Here is a 27,167-nt window from a genome sequence, read left to right on the forward strand (position 1 = left end):
CATCAAGACTGCAACAGGACTATGGAGTGTGTGCAGCACAAAAGAAGTTCCAGGTAGCCCACTCTTCCGCACCAGGAGGAAGAAGAGCAGGATAGCTGAAGTCTTAATTGACTTAATTACTTGGAATTGGGGATCACTGTCACTTCAGCTCCATACTGTTAGATGGTTATTGCTAGGATAAAAGTATGTACAAAAATCACAGCCTTTCCCTTTGAAAAGGGGATGTTACATATACTATGGCAGATATATTTTTTAAAAGATTCTGAAGAGCATTTACACAGCCTGGGTGATTTGAGAGAGAAATTGTTATTGTTTATGCCAAACGTCATTTTATTTATTTTAAAAACAAAAATATACATTACTCTATTTTTAATCTCCCCCAGTCCCCCCAAAAACATACACACACTTCTGCTCATGGACCATATCATGTGCTGGCCTCAGAGACGTTACAGACATAAAAAGACAACAGAAGGAAGATCAGTCCTAGACCTAGTGCAGAAGCTCCTCAGCAGAAGACAATGTGGGACATTCAGAGATGATATTGGGGAACACTGAATCTTGGAGAAGGGGAACTGATGGACACACTGAACATATGCCCAGCTGATTCTTCGGCATTTGATTTAGCAGATAATAGGTTGTATTCATAGTCTGTTCTTCACATCACCCAGGGAACAAGAAAGTCCTCATTTTCAGGGTCTTGAGGAGTCTCAGCATTTACTCCTTGGGGTGGGATAGGTCTATACAAACAAGACTAACACTCTTTAACCAATCTGCAAAGCCCTGCCTGCCCTAGGGAATTTTTTTTGCAAGAGTTCTCCTGCTGTTGCTACGCTGGTCCAACTTCAGTGGTGTCACCCATCTTGGTGGCCTAGTGCTTCCAGGATTTCAGGGAGCATGCCATCTAACCCTACCCACAGATGCAGTGTTTCAAGCACCCTCTTCTAGGATCTCCACATTGCTAACACCAGTGGAGTTGAACTGGTGTCTGCAATGCAGGAAATTGCAACATTTCCCTAGTGTGGAAAAGGCTGACCTGGCCAAGTAGCTTGACAGAAAGGAAGACCAGTCTCAGCCTCCTCCTGTTTGTGTCATTGCAGGCAGTGCGGATTTAAAAGGCTTTGAGGAGCTACATGAACAGTTCAACAGGAGCAATCAGAAAAGTTTTTCTTTAAAAAGTAGATAAAATTTTTAAAAATAAACCAAAGGATCTTTTCCTTCATGTCACAGCACTGCCTGCAGATCAGCAGGGCAGAATCCAAAGGCAGCAGAACTTCCTGGCCATAGAGAGGCTGCGCTGCTCGTTAACGAGAGAGAAACCAGGTGTCTACATGGCTTCAAAGACCTGCACTAGCTTCCAGTTCTCACTCCTGGTGTTTCCCCTACCCCACATTGGAGACTTCTGGAAGCTGGCTGTACTACACCTTTGCCCCCCTCCTACTCACAATTCAAACCACCACCACACCACAGGATGAGCATTTCCTAAAATCTTCACCTCCTTCACTTTCTTTGGCTGCCAGGCACAAGAAGCAGTTATAGGAGAGAGACACACAAAATCCTCAAATGTTTATACATTTTCACCCTGCCATCTCTAATGGAATGCAGCCATCTCTTATGTCAGAGCCTCCACCTCCCCAGAGCTCCCAGTTGGAATCGCACCCCCTCAGTACTACAGGCATAAACCTGTTTGCCAACAGTGAATACAAACCAACCACAGAGGTGCCACAAGACTGGCTGCTGCAGCTTTCAGTGGAACAGCCACATGTTTGGACCATGATGAGGTCCAGGAAAGCCATGCCAGATTGGAGAGATGCAAGTTGTTCTTTCACTGTGAGAAGGTTAATGGCAGGTCCTGGATAGTCTTTAAAAGAACCACGTTCTAAGTGCAAGGAAATATTTTCAATACATCCAGCTATAAAATCTGTTCAGGCCAGTGTGACTGTGCTAGGCTGCAAGCTGTAATGCACCACAGGTCAGGAGAGGGAAGCTGCCACAGAAGTAGTAGCAGTTTGTCTGTCTGACTGCATCCCATCTACCTCCCAACCTAAAATATTAGTCACCTTGATCCTAGCACTCTGGTGGCTTCCCAGAGTTCACCAGTTATTGGTCATTGGCAGCCAGGACTCATCTGGGGCTTCTGCTCTGCCTCAACCAGCTCAACTCCTCTGGAGCCTTCATCTTCAGAGCCAAAAAGCTTCCTCCTCTACAGCCCTCTTAGAGCTCTGGAATTCAGCCAGGATTGTAAAGCAGAGTGCAGATCTGAAAAACTCACACTGGGCCAATTTTATTCTTAAAATTCAACCCTAATTCAGTGTAAAATACATAGCCGCTTGACACCGCAAGTTCACAGTATGAGTTCAGTTGGGCATAAGCATGGTCTTCAGAGACCCTTCCATAGCCACTGTCTCTCCAACAGACAGCAATGCTGGCTCTTTAAAAGTCTCTTTCCTTGACCCAGGATATAGCTGATCTGCCAGATCCCAGACAGTGCCCCTGTAATGGTCACAGGACATATTTAACAGTTCGCTCATCAGTGAGCCTTCTCCCATACACGCCCAAAACACTCTTTGTAATTCTCATTTTACTACAGTTCATGATTTCCATCAGTATCTGCTGGAATTGAGGAGTAGCCCTGCTCTCCCAGGCTTCCTCTCTCCATACAGCGCTCTTCCTACAATACAATGCAATATGACTGGGGAAATGGGACCTGTTGAGACAGCCCATGAAAGTGCCTTTGGCTCCATGTGCTGAATGCTTCGCACATATGCACCCTGGAGAAGCCAATCTCAACTCGCCCACCCCAAAATCCCACTCCCCTCCCAGTTACACAAGTGTTTTCAGTCACTGAAAAGGAACGGGTGCCAGCCAGGCCCATCTTCTGGGTCACGACTGCATCTGGAACACCAAGGATCAGGAAGGTTCAGCATTTAGATATTTATGAACAAAGCTGGTCTAGGCTGTTATCACATGAAGATACAAAAGGTCCTTCTGGGAGGGCTGGAGCCATTTTGTTCCACAATGGGTTTTTTAAAGCCCAGGGGAAGAGGGAAAAGCCACATCAAGTGACTGAGGACCATCTGTGATGCACATCCTAGCAGCTGTGTGATCAGGGAGGGTGGCATCGTGCTGGGGGTCTGGGTTGATTTAGGCATTGATGGCTTTCCAGCGGTCACTGTCAATGCTGTTGACACTGCCCACGTGGTAGGGCATTGAGGCGACATCATCCAGGTAGGCTGTGGTGTCGATCTGGGTGCTGGAGTAGAAGCTGGAATCCACGCCCTCTTTCTTGGCCACAGCATAGGCATTGGGGAGGTGCACATCTACATCCTCAGGCTCGTCCACTTGGCATTTGTAGGAGAAAAGGATCTTTGGCTCAGACCTGGAGTCAGGGAAAAGAATTAAGATCCTTGTTAAGTGCTGCAGTATCACAAGAGACGCACCAGTAGCTACAAGGAACCTGCACTGTCCTAAAGGACAGTCAGCCAGAGCACACTACCCCATGGTGCTACCAACGGGAGAGTTCCATGATCGAAACAGCAGGGGGCTCTGCAGCTCAGCAATGAGGTACATCGGCAGAGCTACAATTGAACAGCCATGGCTGGAATGTGGCGTGTAGAGGAATATGCTCTCATCACAGCACATTTAGCTCCTAAAGACCATTGGTGAAATCCTGGCGCCACTGAAATCAATGGGAGTTTTGCCACGGACTTAAATGAGGCCAGGCTTGCCCCTCAAGGCTCCTCCAGGGGATTTCAGACATGCTCCGAAAGGAGGCATTTTTATACGAAGAACCAGCAGTTTCCATCTACAGCCGATTCCAAACCAAGCTTAGCCCCCTCCAGACTGCATATGAGGCCCCAGAGACTGTTTTACTTGCTCTGAGAGTACTTCAAGCCCTTAAATGGGGTTAAGAACCTGCTGCTTCCTCCCCCACTGGCAAGATTCACACAAACATGCCTGTGTGTTTTGTTGTGTCTTGTTCTTGAAACATTAAGATGAAGACACTGCACTTCCTTGGTCTGGCCACACAGTGGCACCTCAAGCCCAAGAATCAGTTACTCAGAGAGCATTAGTGAGGGGCAGAGGGATGTGCAAGGAGTTCCCAGCCTCTGGTTTTGGGATCCATCATGCTAGCTCAGGGATTGGCAACCTTTGGCACACGGCCCATCAGGGAAAGCCCCTGGAGGGCCGGGCCGGTTTGTTTCTCTGCAGCGTCCGCAGGTTCGGCCGATCGCAGCTCCCACTGGCCACGGTTTGCCGCTCCAGGCCAACGTGGGCTGCATGAAGTGGCGCGGGCTGAGGGATGTGCTGGCCACCCTTCCTGCAGCCCCCATTGGCCTGGGATGACAAACCGTGGCCAGTGAGAGCTGTGATTAGCCAAACCTGCGGAAGCTGCAGGTAAACAAACTGGCCGGCCCACCAGGGGCTTTCCCTGATGGGCCACGTGACAAAGGTTGCCAATCCCCGTGCTAGCTAATCCACAAACCGTTTCTCTAAACCCATCAGAAAATCCAGGAGCCAAGATACTGACTTAATCCTGCTGTGGGACTCAGGCTCCCACTAATCAATCGATTATTCATTTCAGTGACCAACAATTTAGCTCTTACTGGTGCTTTGCAGACATTAACAGCTTAATCTTGACAAATTCCTGTGCGTAGTTTAAGTATTATTCCCATTATACAGATGGAGAAACGTAGTCCCAGAGAGGGGAAGTAACTTACCCACGATCCCATAGGGAACAACCGCCACAGCCAGGAACAGAACCCAGTTCTCCTGAGTCCTTACCCACTGCTCCTTCCACTGCTTTTATTTTACAAATGGGGCAAGTTGGGCACAAAGATCAACTGACATCTAAACCCCCTGTTGGTTTGGCTACTCACCCAAAGAAGCCTTTCAGGAATGCCACATAAATGAGAGGTGCAAAGAAGCTGAAGTAGAGGAATGTGGTGACGTCGACACAGCTTTGGAGGCAAGAGGAAACAAGCAGCCATTTAGCGTCTGCTGTCTAATGAACACAACCATGCCACCCCATTCTATCCAGAGTGTCAAAGACATACGGGGCGGGGGGGGGGGGGGGAGGGAGAGGAGAGAACAGCAGGAAGAACCTTCTATGAAACAAGTACATGGCCTTGGTGCAAATGAACGAGTTCTGCCACCAAAGCCTCACCACTCCCAGGCCCCCAAGGACAGAACCAGCAGGCCCCAAGTGTCTCAGTCCAGTACATCACAATTCAAACTCTGGGGGAGCTCCTTAATAGCAGGGCATTGCACCCCATAGCAGATCCTGCCAATTCCAAAGCACAACTCAAGCGGTGTCCCCACTCTACTTCGGGGAAACTGTCTGTCTCCATGTCTTCTATTAATATCTACTGAACATGGTCTCGCCCACTGTGAAAACCCCAGACAAGACGAAGCCAATGGCTAGTCATCAATGGAAACAAGGTGCTGCCCCATCGTAGCACAAGAGGCCCGTGTGGAGAGAACTAAGGAACAAATCCACAAACCCCTCATTCCCAGTAGCTTCCTGCACTGTTTTTTCCTGGTGTCTCCTACAGGGAGATCTTAACAGAAGTACTGTTTAATTCATGCCAACTGCTTTATTTCTTTTTAAGAACAGTCAGGAAGCTCATTATCCCAGGACTGTGCCTAGGGCAGGGGGAGAAGGTGATGCAAGGCTCTCATTAAATAAGTCTTAATTGGGCTACAGACGTCTCTTCCTCCTGCCAACCCAAGGACCCATCTACAGTAGCAGGCAGGATGCTGGGGCCCCCTGCATACATACCACAATCCTTCTATGATATCCACACAGAGAAGGGCGCTGCCCAAGCCCTGCACCAGATTCAGCAAAGCGAGAATTCCAGCATAGACATAAAAACTCTTCCTAGCTGTAAGACAGACAAGGACACAAGGATGAAATCTAACCCCATCAGCACTGACTGAATACTGGATCATGATAGACACACACTGCTTGATGGAAGCGACACAACCCGCGTGTGGAGGGCAAGTGTGTCAAACATTTAAAGAGAAAGCACTGTGGAATGCTTGGAATGCAGGAAGTCCATGTCCCATATTTCTTCCCCAGACCACATCTTGTGCCAGGAGATTAATAGGGTATAATGGATGAAACCACAGGCTCATGCATCATCAAGAAAAAGGTGGAGTTAAAAAGGGTGGTGTCAAGGCAACACATGCAAGCCTGTTACAGCTGGGTACATTGACCCGGTGTTGGTCACAAGGCAAACAAATGGGTAGCACAGGTGGCAATCTTGGACACAACGGCCTGTGATTGAACCGGAAGAGGTGCTGTGGGTCAGGAATGAAGGCATTAGTAAAGCTGCATGGAGGACAGACAAGGGGCACTCTGCATCAGGTGTGAGGGTATCAGCAGAACTGAAAGAGGCAAAGACTGGAATAGCAGGGGATACTGCAGATCTGGAGCAAGGTGCATCGGCAGAGCTGTGGCCTGGCGAAGCCTGCCCGGCATCTGCCTGCAGCATGCCCGGCACCTGCCTGCAGCATGCCCGGCACCTGCCTGCAGCATGCCCGGCATGTCCTCTTGCTTTGGTGAGCATCACCCTGACAATTTTTTTTCATTTAAAGAATGAATAATCTAATGGAAGTATTCCCATAACCTGAACACCCATCCCCTAGTTCAGATACTGCAGCCATTTCAGGATGCTACAGATGTATCACACTAACAAAAATGGCAGAGTTGCCAAACCAGACAAGACTGATTAGCAACTCCCAAGCAGTCAGTCTGGAAAGCTTAGAGTTTTTCCTTCCCAAGTGGCCAGACAGCAGCTGTACGCCAAGATGATGTAACCTCATGTGCTACACAAGGGGCTTTACCTTTCAGAAGCCAAGCTCTTCCTTATGGTATTCACCACACCTTACAACACATTACACCTCTCCCCACTCCCACGATAATGGAAAAGCCCCACAGTGAGGACACAAACATGCCCTCTCACCCTCTGTCATCTCAGGAGGGAGAGACTGAAATGCAAGTCGTGCCACCGTGCAGGGATTTCACCACTCAAGAATTAGCTACTTGTGCTTTACAGAACCCCAAAGTAACCCTCATTTACTGTGGATGCCTACATACATCCCATTGTGCTAGGACATTTTTGTCTGCCAATATGAAAAAGTGCTGGCAGCTGGAGGGCTAATACTGACCAGCTACACCAAACCTACAGTAGCTCCAAACCACCCAGAAAATGGAGAGCCCACTGAGCAGCGAACCTCTACTCAATCCCCTGCCACATACCCAATGTCCCAGTCACTGGTTGAGTAGGGGCGTGTGTATTTGCTGTAGATTTGGTTACAGGGGATACCTAAGGAAAATGCAAACCAACCCCCACGCCCAATACATGGTTCTGTCCCAGCACTGACTGGCTATGCCACATGAAGCCTGGTGTGTCCACTTACATGGCAGAGAAATCCGGTCTTTCAGGGGAGTTTTTGGAAGAATCACCACCAAGGAATAGACCTGTTGAGGCAGAAGGAGACAGCTAGGTCCTTGCCCCTTGCAAACTGTTCTACCGCTGGCTTGGGGTTAAACTGATAAAGTCTCAAGGGAGTGGCGGGTGTGCAAAGTGCCAGGGACCCCATTGGCACGATATAAATATGAATTCATAGGGAAAAGGAAGGGGATACAGGGAACCAAAGCCATTGATACTGAAGCCAGTAGGAGCCCTAGGTGCTCAGTACCTTGCTGGCTCAGGCCTTTAGGGGCTCTTCACTTTGGAACACTGGGAAGAGGCGTCAAGCAGAGCTAGAATTTTGCTGCCAGAAATGGAGCCCCTCCTACCCAATCTTTATCTGCCCTCCCTACCCCTCTGAGAGGCATCAACTCCCAGGTGTTCCCAGTTCCAGCACTGCACGCAGGGAGTTACAAGAGAATAAAACGGGTCCCTTTGGGGGAGCCGGGAGCTGTCTAGTGCCTGTGGTTTTGCATTTGACTACTTGGACCCAAGTCTCACTATGCTGTATAGAAGCCATCAAGCAGCTAGGTAAGCAGAGATAATAGATACACTTACCAGAGAAGAGGTATCAATTTGATACCTCTCCAAACTGTCTTTCCATGTGTCTCAGGGAGGGTCAGAACATGCTTTGTCCTTACCAGAAAGAAGAAACAGGAGCTGGCGAGCCAGAAGTGCCTTCCTCCATGGCCATAGATGTTGAAGTCTTCCGCTGAGAGGTGAGCATCAGGGTAGAGGATCTCCAGTGTCCCCTAACAGAGAGAAGGGCATTACAGACCCCTCTATCTCCCACACACACACCACCACAGGACACCGGACAAAGTATATTTGCATTTACACATGCTCAGACAACTGCTCCACTGAACCCTGCACCTTGCATTGCTCAGACATTCCTCCCCGCCCCAAGGCAATTCAGCCTCATCTAGGAAGACAGTGGATGAGATGTGGTAAGAAGCTGGGGAGCCACAGGACTCGAACAGAGCAGAAGGAGGGGGGAGGAAGTGGCAAGGGTAGGTGTCTGTTTAGCAATAGATAAGCAGCCATCTGAATGTATGTGCAATCGCATGTTATTGCAATGGGAGAGACTTCTCCTCTGGGGCCTGGGGAGCAAGCAAGCCAGGGGACCAGCCACAGTGCTTGGGTCTGGAGGAGAACAGCTCCTGGGATGTCCCAGAAGACAGAACGGATGGGAAGCGGGAGACTGGATTCAAAGGACCACTGGTCTGACCGGGAATGGCAAGTGCCGTATTGCCTCCTCCAGAACTGACACTTCCTATTGTAAGATCCAATCTGTAAAACCCTTGCACTTGTGCACAGTTGGGAAAGGAGACCCAGTCTCATATACCTGGAGCCCATCTGAAAGCAGGCTAGACAGAAATCTGATTGCACAGACAATGAAGAGAAAGAGGGAGTTACTGAATCCAGATACAGCTCAGCCACTTGGTATTTAATGAGGCTCTTCCAGCGTATCATGTGGTAACAATCAGCTCACTGCCTCTGTACGTGAGAGTCCGAACACTGAACAATGACTGCCCTGTTACTCTGGTGCTGCCACTAGTGAAGATGAGAATATGCCCAGACACACAGCACATTGTTCAGAGAGAGCGAGACACTGCTAATATACCAAGTGGTAACGTGATGGGAAGTGGCAGCTCTCAGCTCAGGAAGAGGCAGGAGAGTTGAGGCTATGAGGGCCCACTGGACAGCTCTAGTTCAATAAGCATGTCCCATTTCTCCTTCGAGTTAGGATGGAACCAAAGACTGGATTTGGAAGTAATTCCCTAGATGTGAAAAGCTCCAGCACCACTCCTCAATCCCTTCAACCAGCCAGTCCCCACCTTAACCTGGTATCTGATTCCCTGACCCACCACTGAGCCAGCCAGTCCCCTTGACTTGGGTTGCTTTCAGTCCACTGCACTAGAGGGGAAAGGCTCCAGTCTTGCAGAATGGAGATTACTCGTAGCTACGCTTCTTTCCTCCCCAGATTCCAAAGCAACAGGCCCCTTTCTCCACACAGCTGGCCAGTTCTTCCCAGGCAAACACTGCTCAACATCAAACAGCGTGCTCTCCTTCGCTAGCACTAGCCTGCAGGCCCCAGTGTGCTCACCTGGGTAACAGAGTAAGCCAGTGACAACACTGTGGTGATCACCAGTACACGCTTGACACTGGAATTGCTCTCGAGATGACCTGAAAAGAGCAAGGAGAGATCATACTTCAGTCACCCTCACTACATCAGCTGTCTCCAGGAGCTGCTGTCACACTAGAAAGCCCTTGTTCACCTGCACCCCCAGTAGGAGGATTACAGCTCATTTAACGCACAGCAGCTGTATTACTGCCCAGACTGCTTAAGCCTTTCACAGGGCTCAGCACGTCATATCTATAAAACAGGACACTGACTCCGCTTCCTTCCCACCCCAGAAAAGCAACTTCCAGTACGGTTACAAGTCAGAGTAAGCAGCAATGTTATCTACACAGAACTGCTGGAAACTTTTCTCTTCACAGAACAGCTAAAGGAGGAGTCAAGTCAGGGCCACCCTCATCTGGGAGAACCTGCATCGAGGTTGTGAGCCCTCCGGGGTGGGAGATCCAGTGTTTAGATACTGCAGTGATGAGCATGACAGAAACATCTATGAGCGAATACATGCACCTGAGGACTACTCAACGCTAAGGAGCATCTCCCTGGGCTCGAATGAAAGCACTTCTGACAAGCTGCAGAGGAGGGTTCATCCTGCCCATGCCAGGGAAGAGGCAGCAAAAGGAGGTGGTTAAAAGGGCCCCGGAGGAATCTCCCACCCAAAGACAGTGGAGTTAAAGCAAATATAGTAATGACTTTCAGAAGCCTGTGGGAAGAATTTGCATGCTGGAGGGGACATTTTCAGACGTCCGCTTGTGCACCAGCATCCTCTCCTTCCCCCAATTTGCATGCACCATCACCACAAGCGCATGTGTGACTCCGACACTCGTGTGCTGTCCTGGCAACTGCATGAGTCACACAGGAAATGGCACAAATGACACTTCAGGTCATTTCCAATAACGAGAGTCTTACTTGTCTCCCATCTTTATTCTAGTGATGCCTCGCTTCACAGGATTACCCCTCCCCGCTCCCCTGTAGGCAGAGGCCAGGCTGTACACACCACCTCACAGGAGGGAGGAGACACATCCGGAGTACTAGAAAGCAGGAAGCCTTCTGGCACCTACCGAAGGCAAGGCCTAGGATCACCACACTCAGCTCAATGGCCAGGAGGAAGAATCTCGTGATCTCCCACAGGATCTAAGAGACAACAAAGACCAGGGTCAGAAGGGCCAGGAGCCAAGGGGAAGTTTATACAGCGATACTCCACCCCCTTGCCCTGGGGGAAGACACTCTTCAGATGGAGCTGATCATTCCCATATACCAGGGGTGGCCAAACTTACTGATCCTCCGAGCCGCACATGATAATCTTCAGAACTATGAGAGCTGAGCGCACCTGCTCAGGGCTTCTGCCCTGCGGCAGGGTGGTGGGGCTCAGGACTTCACCCCCTGGGAGGTGCCTGCCAGTGCTCGGGGCTTCAGCGAGAGCAGGGCTGAAGCCCTTAGATCCCCTCCCCATGGGGCTGAAGCCCCTAGACCCTCTCCCCATGAGGCAGAAGCCCCTAGCGCCACCACCCCACTTCAGGGCAGAAGCCCTGACCTCTCCCCCGCACCCCAGTCTGGTAGGTGGAGAATGTGGGGCTCTGCAAGCCGCACTGTAACTATAAGAGAGCCACAAATGGCTTACAAGCTGCAGTTTGGCCACCCCTGCCATATACCTTCCTCACCCTTTGCAGAGGAAGGTGCCAAAAATTAACTAATCCCCCCAATTATACCCCTTGCCACAAGGCCCAGCAGTGCACACACTGCCCACCCAGCACAGGACTGAGTGGGAATGAATGATACACCATCTGTAGGACTGAGAAAGTGGCCCCACTTCAGCATAGTTAAAGCCCTCCCTCTGGGGCAGGGGGTGTCATCTCTGCTGCATTCCCAATCACTGCCAACCCAAACAACATGTGTCTTCATCACCTTAGAAACTGGGGCTATTCTGCAGCAAATCTATGGCTGGCAAAAATTCTAGTGCCCTCCTCTGGTGCTGCCTATCCAGGGATCTCAAAGTATAATAAACCCTTAAAGCTCCCTAAGGGGCCGGTAATTATTATTTCCATTTCACAGACAGGGAAACCAAGACACAGAGAGATGAAATGATTTCCCCTACAGTGAAGCAGCGGCATATCTGGGATTAGGACCCAGGAGTTTCAGGAGTAGCCAGTATATCCCGTGGGGAAGATACTCATAGACTTCGGAAACCAGTCCCACAACAGCAATTCCTAATTAAAAAAAGATGCACCTCCTGTTATAGCACCCCATCTTGCAAAGCCACGTAACAGCACATCCCCTGTAGGGAGTACAGGACAGGATATCTATGTCCCTCCATGATTTCCTAGCACCACAAACAGCAGAGAGCTGAACAGAGGCACAGACAGTTACTCTCATGAAATCTCATCCCTTATTTAATGTTCAGACCCTGATGCATGCAGCAGAGGCTCAGGAAAAAGATTACTGTGATCTAATTAGCCACTCACGACAAGCAGGGTGTTAAAAAGAAGTGATCTGCCACAAGGAACATCAGGGAGAAAGGGAACCTAGAAACTACAAGGGCACCCAGGGAACTCTGACTAGAGAAGGCTACATTTTCTAGGTTGGACTTCTGCCTCCAACAACACAAGAGCTACAGAGCATTTGATTTAGGGGATGTCCTCTTGTGGTAATCATTTACCTCTCTAGAACAAAATTTACTTTACAAACACATTTCCTGTTTGCCCTTTGCTTGATCCAGAAACATTCAGTTATTAGGGTCACAATGGACTTCAATGTTGTTTGTTCTCAGCACACAGGAAAGTACCCGACATTTTTCACAAGGCTGCAGCCAGGGACATTAAAGTCTGGGTGTTGCCAGTCATTAGACAATTGTAGGAGGACCTGGCTTAGCATCAAGATGCCTCGCTGATTCATTCTCTCCTTGCAAGATGGAGATTTCGCTACTATTGATGTGTTATTTAGGAAGTTCATTGTTTCACAGATCTGGATGCTGTGATCCTTTGGATATGGTTATCAAAATGAGACTCCACAGTATCCACACGCCACGAACGTTGCAGATAAAAATATTCTTCCAGTATGCATGTAAACAGGAAGCTGCTAATCACAAGGGCCATAACTGTGCAATGCAGAAGTGTCGAGGGTCAGTGCTGTACTCACCTTATCGGCAACTGTGGCGGCATCAGAGGCACTGACTGTCATGGAGACAACAGCACGAGCAATCCCAACTAAAGCCACCACAAACACCTAGGAAAAGAAAGCAAAGGTGAGCTAGTGCCCATATGCTGCACATTGCCCAAGATAATAATCAGGAATTCTGCTCTAAGAACCAGTTTCCACCTTAGCTTGGAAGCCTAACAGTTAATACTCGGGGACTTCTGAGTCAGAGATCCAAGATAGAGTCCAGGGGCTAGTCTCCCTCTCCCCAGGCGTAGTTGGTGTGAGTATTGCATAGGCAGCAGGCTTAGACCCTGTGAAGGAATGAACGCATAATTTCCCTCAGCAACCAGTGAAAGGAGCCTCTTCCAGTCTTGGGGGGGGGAGGGGGAGAGGGGGCTCTCCAGGGTCCAAGAAGCTAATTCTTTTTTTCCCATTCCCACCACCTCAGCCCAGGTAAAGAGTCAATCAGCAAAAATACCACTCCCAATGATGAGGGCAAGGGCCTAGTGTGACTCAGTATACAGAGCTCACCAGATAACAGATACCACAGGATATCAGCTAACAGACCTCAGATCTGTTATAAAGCAGAGCTCCACAGTCCATTCATTAAACACTGGCAGCCCTCAAGAATGCAGAAGATGGGAAATCAGCTGAGGCCAAGGGCTTTCAAGTTTCTGAAAACAAGTCTTTCCAAGAAGAGTTGCCAGCGTTGTGGGCTAAATTATGCTAATCTTCTAGGGATATGAAGTGGCTAAACCTATCCCAATAGGGGGAAAGGTCAAATCTGATTAACCAGCTCACAAGCTGTACTGGCCTTTCCACAGTGACGGTGAGCCGGGGGGACTATATCATAAAGCATACTGCACAGGTGTTTTGAAGCGTACCACCTACTACAGATCTTCATAGCACCTTCCTGAGCATTCCAGCTTTACATCCCCAGTGGGTGCTCTGAAGGACACCCTTGCAGTGAGGTGTGGGGAGGAGTGCAACCCCAGGAGAGAAGGCAGTGTTGCTACTCATTGGAGTGCAAGGTTTCGGGAAAAGTTGCTCTGAGAAGTAAAATCTTTGAATGCTCCATGGCACCAGTTTAGCAGCCATATTTTCCTCCCCTTTATGGGAACTGGATCTTCTTTGCTACTGCTCTAAGGGGCAAAAGACCGGCCTCTCTTCAAAGCCCATACTTATTTTTAACAATGAAGAAACTGCATCAGCTCAGTGAGGAAGCAGTAAATCGTACTAATGTGACTCTTCGGGTGGGTTTTGAGACGAGGCAAGAGGAGATGTAGGCTGTCTTTAGCCTGTCACCAGTCCAACAGGCTGCACCATGCCCTGAGAGAGGAGAACCTTCATTCGCTTTTTAGAAACCAGACAAAGAGAGTTGTCTGAAGGGACACTGTCAATTTACAAATCTTGATTTCAAAGGAAACATTTTATAGCCTCTTTTTCCTACCAGTATACCCGAGATTATAAAATGGAGATATGCTTTTCACTGTCTCTGCTGCTGGGTTCCTTTTTGCTCCTCCCAAAGCCAACAGTCTAGACAAGTTTCACTTTTGTTTCTTTCCTTCAGTTTCTGGTCAGTTGCACTTTTCTGTTCCATGGCACTTGCTCCCTGCTGAGCCAGTTGCACTGGGAAAGGTTTAAATCCAAGTTTTAAACTATTGATAATGCTTTTAAAAATTCCTGAACATTTTTCTAATTATTAGATTGTTCTAAGATTTCCTACCACCACCACCACCGGCCGCTCCCTGACATTCTGGGCCTGCATTACTTGACTGTACCCCCTTTCCACAGCTCAGAACTTCCAATTACAGATTGAGACTAGGTTTGCTATTATCTTGGCCTCAGTTTTTCACACTTCCTGGTTTTTGTCTGTTACTACTCATTCCTAGTTTGAGGAAAGACACCTCTTCTCTTGCTCATGTATAAACAAGCATTTCTCTCTACCAAGGTGAACTTTGTCCAGCAGGGCACTGTACTGCTGCCGCATTACTCCCACTGACAGACAACAGACATATGCATGCTGCTTTGAGGCAGGCAGGGGCCTTACTGCACACCCGTGATAGTAGCTTCATGAATCTCATCCACACACTTAATCCAGCCAGGTCCCTAGCTGCACTTACACCATGCACCAATGGCAGCACGGCTGACAGCAACAATAGCTACTACAGAGACTTTCCTATCCTGATTAGCGGCTGCATGTGACTTTTTAAACTGTGGAACGGGAAAGAAGATCCTACATATTTGAGAACTAGGACTGTTCTCATCCACATGTTCTGTTTTCACCCTCCAACCTCACATCACCAAGAATCCATAAGAACGCTCTCAAAACCAAAGCTGGGCCATGCAACTGGAACAAGCAGCCCCTTTCCCGCTGCCTCAGAGAGGAATTCCCAGGCTGGGGATCTCTAGGTTTCAGGAGCTCAGCTGGAACACATCACATCAGGATTTTCTATAGAGGGTTAACTAATGTGCAGTCTCTTTCTGGCAGCTTCATGCATTTCATTTTTCAGGGGATTCACTTCCACTATATCTCAGTGAAAAGTTAGTGTTGTTTTAAATGTGACATATGGTAAGAGAGGCAATGAGTAGGGAAGATATAAGATACTAGATAGTAAGGTGAAGTAAAAAAAATTGTACTAGATTAAAAACGAGTCACTTAATGGTAGAGAAAGACCCAACCCAAAATCCCAGATCCAAACGTCCCCCAAGTCTCACAGAAGTGGAATCCTGATCTGGATCCAAACTCTGAAGCTCTGTGCCCATTTCTAACAGTGAATCTTAATTTAAAAAGAAAACCTGTATGTTTATGCAGGAGCCAAAGGGCTTTACCTCCAAGGGATCTGACTCAGGTTCTCCCCGAACGATAAATGTTCTGGGAAGGCGGGTGAGGGCAGACAAAAAACAAAAAACCACACACACCACTTTAACACTCCCCAATCAATTCAGAGAGCAGTGCTGGTACTCACTAGTATGTAGAAGGTAGTAAAGATGGGGCTGGAGGTGACATGGATCTTGGCCCTGGCAGAGGGCAGTTTCCAGAGAAGAAAGACAAAGAAAAGCACATTGGGAACCAGAAGCATAAGGTCCCAATAGCGAACTCTGCAAAAAGTAAAATAAAATAGTTAAAAGTGCATTTGCATGATTCCCCCTCCCGCCCCCCCCCCCGAGAGACAGGCGCCAGCCTCACTTTCCCCTGCTCCCACACTTGAGAGGGAAAGCCATCATTTCCTGGACAAGCTCCTATACCTCACCTGGACTTCCCGATGTCTTCATATAGCAGGAGCAGGCACTTGTGTGGCACAGTGATGTTGGTGTCGTTGATTGCCCATGTTGTTGTTTGGGGCAGAGCTGTCACATTATCTGAGGCCATAACCAGGGCATTGGTAACAGAGTGGGTGATATTGTCATACGTGGAGAACCTCACCACAGACGTCACGGACTGGGACATCCTGCCTCTGCTCTGGACATGGGACAGAGAGTTAGAGTCACACACAATGGGTGCTAAGACCAAGCATGATACAACACAGAACAACCAAGATGAAGGCAAAAAGCAACCTTAAATCAACTGAGCAGGAAGATCAGCAAAGAGCGTCCCTGACATTAGATCCTAGGTAACTGAATCCTACGCACTACCGCAAACTACCAACATCAGCCCTTTTCATCCAAGGATCTCCAAGCAGTCATCAACAAACTAAACCCCTCACCGCTTCTTGGATATAGATTACTATCACTGTCCCTAATTTATAAATATAGAAACTGAAGAACAGTTATTCAATGACTTCTCCAATGTCACATTGGGGGACAGCCAAGTGTAGAACCCTGGAGCCCAGGGTCACAGTTACCTCTTCTGTCCATTGTACCACACCCCCTCTCCCTAGCAGTTTGAAGGAAGATGAGATTGGTTTCAGCAGGGGAGTGGGCAGTTATCATATGACCTGCCCTCCCTGAATGCATACTCACACTCTCCTTGCCTATATGCCTGACCTATCTCCGGTACCAGGGGCTGCTCCTGCTGGGTTATTAGTTGTCATTCATATGTTATTGGGCCAAATTCTGCACTCACATCCATGAAATCCCAAGTCCTGGCCACTGACTTCAGTGGGGTTGCAGAAACTGGCTCCATGATTTCTTCTAAGAACTCAACCATACCACAGTCCTAACTGGGCTCATGCACATAGTACTTACAAACAGACATGCAAATTATATATAGACCACCACCAGAGAAACGCAGCCTGGAAGGCAGCATCATGCTATGCTTCATGGGACATAATGTGTCATGGGATTAAAGCAGACTGGGAGACGGGTGACCTGGATTGCGTCACTAGTCCAGCAGCTGAAGTGATGCATGACCTTGAGCCAATCCCCTCTCTACACAGCAGTTTCCCCATGTGAATGAGAACCCGACCCTTGCAATGTGCTTTACAGTTCACAGACACAAGATGCAATACAACTGCAAAGTCCTGTTCTCTCTAGAACCCAGCTCTCCCCAGCAGAGCCATCGCAGAGCACAGTGCCTGCCTACTGTCATCACAACGCCACATGTCCCTGGGTGGTGGGCGCAGACATGTCACTGGTAGGGTACGTCCACTGAAAAAAACCCACCACTCACAGTAGCCAGTCTCAGACACTGGTTCAACTGACTCAGGTTCGTGGGTCTCACACTCTTGGGCTAAAAATAGCAGTGTAGACTCAGGCTGCAGCCCGGGCTCTGAAAGTTCTCAGGGGAGGAAGGTCTCAGAATCTGGGCTCCAGCCCAAACCAGGAATGTCTACACTGCTATTTTTAACCCTGGAACATGAGCACGAATCAGTTGGCCCAGGCTCAGAGACTTGCCATCGCAGGGTTATTGGGGTTGGGGTGGGTTTTTTTGCAGTGTAGACGTACAGATAAAGCTTTGGCAGCCAGTTTGCTGTAGAGCTAATCCAGGATTAATCTCAACAAAATTCCCCTTCGTGTGGCTTCAAGCTACAGCCAGCACTGTGAAAGTGAGCAGACAGGATGAGTGGATTTAGGAAGGTAGGGTTTTTTGCCACATACTGGCAGCAGGAGTCAGCAGATGGACACTTTCACAGATGGGAGGAGGAGAGGCACAGCTCTGTGTCATCTGCTGAACCTTTAGCATTTAGGGTTTACCCTTCCAGGGTTCTGCCTGAAACTTTCATACACAGAGCTGTTCTTTCTTCTGGAAAACTGGGATCCTTTCCAGGGCTTACAAGGCAAGGCAAGTGGGGGAGCTCTCTGCTAACAGACCCACTTTTCATCCCTACATTCTAACAGGTACTTGTTGGGTTGGGGATTTCTTTAATGATCACTGTATGTTTCACTGCCTTAGGTACATAACATTAAATAAACACACTCTTGGGAAGATTAACTTTGTGCTGAGGTGGCAATTTCTGTGCCAGAAATCCTAGTTTGGCAGAAGTTCCAATGAGTGATCTTCGGATTATGGAGACACCTTCTCCTCCCCCAAGAGGTACATTTCACTTTCTCCACTTCCCACAATTCCTAATCAGCGTAGACCAGTCACTGGAGCAGGCATTTTCTCTAATTACTCTGCTCTATCCGTCTAGCCTAACACATGTGACAGACCTCTTCACTCTAGGAAGGGCAGGAATTGGGTAGGAAAAGGTGGATACCGTCATGCTTACCCGCATAGCAGAGATTCTGCCTAACTTTTTTTTTTTAAATAGTATGCGGAAGGGAGGAGAAACAGCACCATGAGTGCAGGGATGGGAGAGAGAGTCATGAAAACAACTGTGAACCATGACACCCCAATGACATCCACTCTGGGACACAGCATCTGACCTGCCTTCCCCAAGCAGAAAGAGCCTGGGTAGAAATCAGTCTGTCTGGGAGTTAAATAGGAAAGAACAAACATCTTTCTTGTAGAGGGCATCCCAGAGACGCCAGATCCTCTCCTTAAAAATCACCGGTATCATGCAAATACAACACAGTGGTGATAAGCAGAGCCGGGCTGGCCAGATCTAAGACCTACAGTCACAAAGCCTTGAAGGGCAAGTCAATACTGAGCCTGCCTCTCAACCAGGCTACTAGTTCTGGGCAAATGCTAGTTGTCCTATTTTTCTTCCAAAGACGCTCAATATAAAAGCAAAGTAATAAGACATCTAGCACTGAGGAACAAGCCAGGCTAAGTGGCACTGTTTATAGTGGTTAGGGGTTATAGTAAGGAACATCAGTATAGTGAATTTGCTCTGCTCTCATTGAAGCACCGGGCATTTTTGCCACTGACTTCAATGGGAGCAGGAACAGTTTCTAGGCTACATTGTCTTAGCTCCATCATCCACCACAGGACTGCGCCTTAACAGCATATTCCCCAGGGCTTTGTCCAGTCTAGTCTGAAATACAATCAGCTGTATGTATTGAGAGAGATGTTTCATTAGGACCTTCTACACTGCCAACACCACCATGCTGCACAGCTGTTAAACTCTGTTGAGGCTGACCTAGGTTGGCCCAGGCTGTGTAGATGAGGCAAAAATCATATTATACCCAGGTAAAAGAAAAAAAATTGTGCTATAGTCCAGGTCCCTCTTCTTTCTCCTACAGGAAATGTTTCTTTGTCAGACAGCAAATCAGTTCACACCCTTCCTTCCCCATATTTTGGACAGAGCTGAAGCCATTCTGACCTAAACTGCATCAATTTCTCTGCCCAGCAAGCCCTGGACTCACAAGGGACAACAGCAACAGGAACGTATGCCTGGCTATTAGATCTTACCATTATTATTGATCTAGGCCTGGAAGCCCTAGTCACGGAGTAAGCACGGATCACTCATGTTATTGTTGGTGTGACATAAAAATGGTGGGTATTTTTGCCCCCCTCACTAAAAAAAGGTGGATTTTTTTAAATTTTATTTTATTTTGAATTAGGACATTCTAACAATTTCAAAGATAGATGAAGTTTGTGGCTGAAATTACTGGACAGTAGTCTGATCTCTCAAGGCCCATCTCCTCTACAGCTGAATTACACAGCTAGCAGAGTTGTAGCTTGGTTTCCCAGACTGGTGAGGAAAGAATATTTTTCTTCCTTTCTGAGAACCATGTTAGAAACCCCTGTTTATCCATTACATGGCACGATAAGCGGCCTTTTCCACATACAAGCAGCCCTGATCATAGAAAACTGTGCTAACAAACACCACGTTTAAAAGCAACTGTTATTGCAATGTCTTTAAAAGTGAAAATAAGGGGGGGGTGAATTGGGGGTGGAGGGAGGAAGGTTGAAACACAGCTTTTCAAGAGTCACCATATCAATGTTTGCTTCAAAATTCCTGCATCCTCATTTTGTCCACGGGACAAGCTCACAAGATGGGTTTTTCCACCCAGTGGCAGAAATATGTTTACTTAATTCCCCTCTCCCCTCCCAGTTTCAATTTCACATCAGAATTTGAAGCAAGTTTTAAAAAGAAAGAAATGAAAACCACAATGCTAAAAAAATAATTAGCAGAAGCCTCAACAGTGACCCAAACCCACAATATAATGAAGCATAGGTTATGAGCAGAGTCCTTCATAAATATCCCTTAGCTTACCACAGCAGACAGGAAGGTAGTGTTGCCTTCTCGTGGAGGGGTGAGAGGAGTAGCAAAGAAACTCGCAGTAAACAGAGTCAACATACCCCATGTAGGAGAGGAGGGAAGGTAGGATGACCACCTGCTTAAAGCAAATGAAGGACTCCGGAGAGCCTCACCCCCATTCCAGCCTCTTTACATCACGCATCAGAGGTACCAGAGTAGAATAAATGGGCCCTAGAAACCCTGGTTCCAGCCACAAGAAAATTGCCCCAGTGCAGACAGTAAGGATGCCTCCAAAGGGCCACCTTACCAACCCCCCTTAGTCCCAAAAAGCACTGCAGCCCCAGAAGGCTAGGTAACTCAGGCCCCTATGCCTGTGTTATGCTGGTGGCCTGGAGCACAACTTATAGCTGTCTTAGTCACCCCCACCCTTCAGCTGCAAGTTCTGAACCGTACCACATAAGAGAATAGGACCTCAGGTTATAGTCTCAGTTCTGTCATGCAAACACTTGGACAACTCAGGTAAAGCATTTAGCCTCTCTATGTTTCAGCTTCCCCATCTGTAAAATGGGGTATTCCTCATCTGCCTCTCCAATAGGGCTGTAAGGTTAAATTCATTACATTCTGTAAGGTACTTCAGGATCTTTTGATGAGAGACACCTAGAGAATTGCAAAATATTACGTACACTGGAGATGAAAGGTCTTAGCATTCTGCCATTTGAGCTCACTTGACTATGCCAGAGCAGACTTGGTTTAGAACAGTGGTTTTCAGCCTGTGATCTGCAGACCCCTAATTACATCTAAGATTTCCAAAGGGATCCTCACCTCCATTTGAAATTTTTTAGGGGTCTGCAAATGAAAAAAGGTTGAAAACCACTGGTTTAGAAAACAATCTAGTTTTTAAAAGCTAGTGTTTTCTGATGTATGTGAGGGTTAACAATAGATGCAACATTCTCTCACACACAAGTGTTACCACTGCCATCTGTTTCAACAATTTCTCTTTCCTGGGTATCCCATCCTTATTACCACACACATATATCTTGCTCCATGTTAGCGATGAGTATTTTTTAGTTGATCATATGTTATAGAATATTTAGAATTTAGTTTCCGTTCACAATGGATTACCTGGAGCTCAACTACATTGCAAACGGCATTGTGGAGTGATCATATTAAGTACCACAATAAAAAGCTTCAATAAGAAAGACTGCTTGTCCACCCTTGGCAGATTTAAAGGCCAACACATCAATTGCCTTCAAAATAACCTAAAAACAGTATCAAAATCCAAAAGAATTTTTTGAGAAATCTTAAGTTTGGTCCTGAGCCTGCAATGAGTTCTGAGTGAACAGAGTCCTGGGTGTGCATGGAGCCCCACTGTAGGATCAAAGCCTTACCATTAAGAAAGAAACCCAGGCCAACATTTTAAAATGTGTATGCCTCGTGTTAAACAGCTAATTCCATACTTAGGCACCTAAACAAGTAGCCTAACTTTCTGAGGCACTGAGTACCCACCACTCCCAAAAGAGTTTGAAAATCAGGCCACCTATGAGGTGTCTAAAGAGACATCGAACTTGAGGCACCCAAGTTTGAAAAATCTGGCCTAAAATTTAAATTGTAAGTAAAACTTGTTCCCAAGTTAAGAGACCAAGTCTGAAGGCCAGTTAGAGATCATTGTCAAATCCTGTTTACAGTCATAACAATAGCTTTGTTTGGGAACACAGGGATATGCCAAAGATTTTCAAATAGGGGTTTAATAATCATCATAAAGAATTCTCCCAAACTTCTCCCACTTAATACAGTAAAGCTGCACTCCCTCTTAGTAAAGGCTTTTAAAAGAATAGGATTTGTACATATAGATCCTCAATATGCAGGCTAACATAAAGGCTCCCAATGATGGCTATAATTCACACACGATGCCGTTAGCTTTTCATGCTTCCCAACAACAGCTAGGCCAAGCTGCCACTGCCTTCCATCTGCCCAGGAGATTTGCTTGATTTCCATTTTGAAATACTCACTCCTCATGGAAGAGGTTTGCAGTCAATTTCAGTGTTTCTCAAAAACAACACTGAAAGCTCCCAGTGTCAGCAGCACTCAGGCAGGTGCTGCTATAAGTTACTGGTTTATGAAACCCAGTGTACATTCAAAAAACACAACTAGCAGAAAGAGAGAGTATTTCTCGTCTTCTTTAGAACTCCTGAGACCAGCAACAACCTCCCCAACATACACACATCCCCAGAACAAACAGATTGAACAGGTATTTCCCATTGAAACCTGCCTACACACAAAGAACCTGTCTAGACCAGGAAAAACGGTGTATTGTTAAACTGTAATATGTTACATTAAAATCCTAATGTAGCCAGAGCAAATTATAGTTTTAACATGTGTTAGCTGATCAGGATGAGTCCTAGGCTTCCCGCTAGTATGTTAAAACTATCCAAACACACCCTAAGTTACCTCGCTATAAAGGTTTGTTTTAAAGCGATGTAGTTAAACCCGTAAAAACCCTTGTATGGACACCTTTGTGTCAGTTTAAACCTGGATTATATCAATTTAGCTTGTATTAGTAAATATATAGGCACAAACTAAACCTATGTATTGTTTTTAACTGATACAGGTGTGTCCACACGGGGGTTTGCAACAATTATTTTAGTTTTTAAAAGTGATTTTAAAAACACATGCAACTTCTGCATGTAGCCAACCCCTAAGAAGCTCATCGCTCTCATATTAGCGGGTACCTCCTCACAGGAAGGCTTGAAGAGACAGGATATGAATCACAGAAATGCAGGGCTGAAATGGACCTTGAGAAGTCATCAAGTCCAGGGCCCTGCACTGAGGCAGGACAAAGGAAACCTGACAGGAGTTTGTCCAACCTGTTCTTAAAACACCTGCAATGACCTGGATTCCACAACCTCCCTCCAAAGCCTATTCCAAAGCTTAACTACCCTTATAGCTAGAGAGTTTTTTCTAGGATCTAGCCTAAATCTCCCTTCCTGCAGATCAAGCCCATTGCTTCTTGCCCTACCTCCACTGGACATGGAGAACAATTATCCACAGTCCTAACAGCCCTTAACGAAGCTGAATATTGTTATCAGCCCCCCACTGACCAGCCAGGCTCGAGACCTCCGTTTAAGAAAAGATTTTGAAGCCCAGGGTGTCCTCAGGGCCCTGGCTACACAGCACCCGGAACCGAAATGACCAGCTCCGCCGCGACTCGCCCCTTCCTTATTTCCCCGCGAGGCCTCGCCTAGAACGAGTTACACGGAAACAAGCCGCGTCCAAACAGGGCCCCTCGGACACCAGCGGGGCCCGCCCCCCACGGCTGCCTGCCTGGCAGAGACCCGCAGCAGCCTCGTTCGGTGCCAGCCTGCAGCCCCACAAGCTCCCGGGCAGGGCTCCCCCTTTCACGGAGCTGGCCCCAGGGAAACCCTCCTCCCGGGTCGGCACCGGGCCCGGCGCGGGCGGGCGGGCGGGCGGGCAGCCGGCCGCGGGGCTCCCTCTCTCGGCGGGGCCGGCCAGGCGACGGGGAGCCCCTTCTCCCGCCCGGGCTCGGGGTCCCGGCCGCGCTCCCCCGTTACCTGCTGCTGCCAGGCGCTGCTCACCCGCGGGAACCCAGCCGGGCCATCCCCCAGCCGCCGCTCCGGCCCCACCGCTTCCACCGGCTGCAGGCCCGGGGAGCGTCGCGAAAGAGCCACACCATAAGGGACCGCAACCCTACCCATGTCAACTAGCCAGTCCCCCTTCCGCTGGCACCCCCTTTCCCTCCGGGTGGGGTCTCCTGCGGCTCGACGAGCCCATGTAAGCCAGAGAGGACTCAACTTCCCGCGAGGTGGAAGGAATGGCCTATTCGTCTGGGCCTAGAATTGGTATTTACAGAGGATCTCTGGGCCGGAGTTCTTCGCCCAATCACGAGGCGCCTAGGTCAAGAGACTCGCCAAAAAGAGAAACAAAACGGCCACAGGAACCAATGGAGTTCCCTGGGAGGCGGGACTTGACCTGCAAGACTGTCAGAGTCTAAAAGGTGCAGGGACACAATTCACCCCTCTCCTGCCAAGCACCGAGGGGTATTGGCAGAGTGCGTGGGGAACTCGGAGTAAGGCGCTAGGGTGAGCAAAGGTGGCAGAATCTGGGCCACAATGAAGATGGAGGGTAAAGAGAAAGCAGAGGCTCTGGGGAGAGAATGGAAGGTACAAACTGGAAGATCTATTGCACCAGGGTCTAATGGAGAGAACTGGGTTAGGATTGCAAAAGAAAAGAAGCAAAATACTGGAAATCAGATGGAAAGGTCAGGATAATATAATGGATCCCAACACTAAACCAAACAGCTTAATGTGAGAGAGCCATGGGCAGTTTCAGGGTAAAACAATTTGATTGCATAGGATGTTATGTGTAAAATGCTTTGAGATCACCAGACGGAAGCTGCCAGAGGAACGCGGTGTTGAATAATTTGTGTTGTAGTCTCAGTCATTAGGCAAAAGCCGTAACTGAGGCAACTGCCCTTTCATCTATCAACACCCACTTCTGCTGGGATCACTACAAAACTTTACAAAACACCAGCTTACTGTGACTAAGTTGGGAGGCAGTTGAGCTAATATTTGCATATATAGAGAGAGAATATATGTACACATTGTATCCATTTTTGATGGTATTCCTTTTCCCGCACCCCACCCATTCATTGTCATTTCTTCTTGGACTGTAAGCTTTTCGGGGCTGGATCCCTGTCAATGGGACCATCATATTGACTGGAGTCTCTGGGCACTGCCACAATATAATATAATAAGAATTATTAAATAGGCTCATATAGTCCAAAGGGTTGCAGAATGTCTGTCTACTGTCTTCAGATCTTTATATCTTGCTTTCTGGAACTATAATTAAATTCTCATTGATTTAATTGAGAGCAATATTGAGCCTGTGGTCAGCAGAGGCTCGGGATACAGTTGAGCCAGCACCCACACCTTTAGAAGTTCCCTGCTGATTTGACAATTTCACACCTTTCTTTGAATCCCTCCAGTCACTGACTACTTTAAAAAAAAAATTGGCCACAGCAAACATAAGAAGATACTTGTCTTCACTTTCAAGACCTCTGACAACCAATCCCCATCACCATCCCCTCCCACCTAACCTTGTCATTCACTATCAAGATGTCAACCAGCCTCCATTGCCCACTTGGTAAATTTTCAAACAAGCACGGTCATGCTTTTCCCATACTGCCTTCACACTTGGGAGGAGCTCCCCATAAACCTCTGCAAAACGAACTCATTATCTTCCTTCAAATTGCTCCTTAAAACTCTCCTCTGCCATGAAGCCTACAAAAATTTGACAATGGTTAGACTGCTGGTGCATTGAAGGCACTGCCTACCATGCTGACCCATACTGCCGCATTGTTCTCACAGGTCCTCTGGCCTAAGTCTTAATAAATACTGTCTAGACTCAATAAGTATTGAGCTCTCCACACCTCTGCGCCTAGGTCTGCGGCTTACATAGGGGCACACTCAAAGGTGTGACACTGTGCTACCTCTTCATCTTTCCAACGTTGTCATCACCATTTTCATTTTGCTTCTTGGGTTTTCTAATAGGAACACAGGCATTATTATTAACAATAACAATAGTGTTTTCATCCATAAATCTCAAAGCATTTTACAATATCAAGTGAGACAACAGGTACTTGCCTGAGAGGATGAGAAATTTAGCAGCCTTTGTATAACCTTGTTAGCTTCTGGTGGACCCCTGTCAGAGCTGTCAGGGGCATCTCCAATTGTTCCAATTCACTCTACTTTGGTTCTAGGAAATCTCATTTTATTGGAATATTTTAGCGCTGGTGGAAGGTGCTGACTTGATGACCCTGGAGACTGTAGCCCTATATCCACAAGACAGGGACAGCATGAGTTGCAGCAGGGCAAGCTTCGCTCTCACCAACCCATGTGCCTCATCCTTGCCTTGGATAGGGGAGTTCAGTCTCCTTGGCTCATTCAATCCTTGCCATCTGCTGGGATTGCCAAAAATGGAGGTCAGTTAGTGCAATCCTGGTGGTGGTGGATATTGTTATTTTGTTGGTCACCATTCCACTAGGACAGTGGTTCTCAAACTTTTGTACTGGTGAAGCCTTTCACATAGCAAGCCTCTGAGTGCGACCCCCCCCCTTATAAATTAAAAACACTTTTAAATATATTTAACACCATATAAATGCTGGAGGCAAAGCAGGATTTGGGGTGGAGGGTGACAGCTCGCGACCCCCCATGTAATAACCTCACCACCCCCTGAGGGGTCCCGAACTGATCCCCAGTTTGAGAATCCCTGCACTAGGAATTAGACTGATTTCACAAAACTCATTTCACTCAAGTCACCAGGCAGTTATCAGATGGTAAAAAACAGCCTTTAACTGGATTCAGACCAGCAGATGGGTGTGAAGGGTTCCCTACCCTTCTCAATCCCATGGAACTTCCCAATACATAGTCTCACCTAGGGGCGGACAAACCTGGATCCAAACACTTGGGCCATTTCAAAACTAGCCACTGATTTTAGCTGCCCAACCTGAGCCACCTAAGGGCCTGATTTTCAGAGGTGCTGAGCACCCAGAGATGAGCCCATGGATTTTATTAGGACATCTCTGAAAATCAGGCACAATGTGTCTGAAGTTGGGTAAGTGTAAAAACGTGTTGGGTACTTGTGGACACTTGTAAAAGTGCGGGCATCGGTCTGTCTCCTTGGGAAATGCCACTTGCTTACCCCATCCAGCTGTCCTGTGCCTGGAATAAGGTGCCACCTTGTGGCGAGACCAACGCACTACAACATTAAGTTCCATTGATCTCTGGTTATCTTGTTTATCTATCACTCCCAGAGGAAAAAAAAATCGCACTTGCCATCTGGTCACCCTATACCTAGCACCCAGCTCCTCCCAGT

The 27,167-nt window shown here is 47.7% G+C and overlaps 1 protein-coding gene across 8 annotated transcripts; it reads right to left on the bottom strand.

The window, feature by feature from the left end:
* Nucleotides 1-309: 309 nt before the first annotated feature.
* On the bottom strand, nt 310-24,182 carry TPRA1 (transmembrane protein adipocyte associated 1). 8 transcript variants are annotated; one of them, XM_005288403.5, is made up of 11 exons: nt 23,846-24,177; nt 16,002-16,210; nt 15,717-15,849; nt 12,748-12,834; nt 10,674-10,746; nt 9,583-9,662; nt 8,117-8,227; nt 7,423-7,483; nt 5,780-5,882; nt 4,878-4,958; nt 310-3,376 (listed from the first exon to the last, which is right to left on the bottom strand). In XM_005288403.5, exons 1-11 carry the CDS (start codon nt 23,987-23,989, stop codon nt 3,142-3,144), a joined length of 1,317 nt encoding a protein of 438 aa, XP_005288460.3. In that variant the 5' UTR covers nt 23,990-24,177; the 3' UTR covers nt 310-3,141. The 8 variants fall into 8 exon arrangements, with proteins under 8 accessions (XP_005288460.3, XP_042705766.1, XP_023960751.2 ...); XM_042849832.2 differs by having other exon boundaries at nt 23,986-24,152; XM_024104983.3 differs by having other exon boundaries at nt 16,002-16,205; nt 23,870-24,007.
* Nucleotides 24,183-27,167: the final 2,985 nt, after the last annotated feature.

Source organism: Chrysemys picta, chromosome 7 (assembly GCF_011386835.1).
Source record: "Chrysemys picta bellii isolate R12L10 chromosome 7, ASM1138683v2, whole genome shotgun sequence".
NCBI classification, from domain to species: domain Eukaryota; kingdom Metazoa; phylum Chordata; order Testudines; family Emydidae; genus Chrysemys; species Chrysemys picta.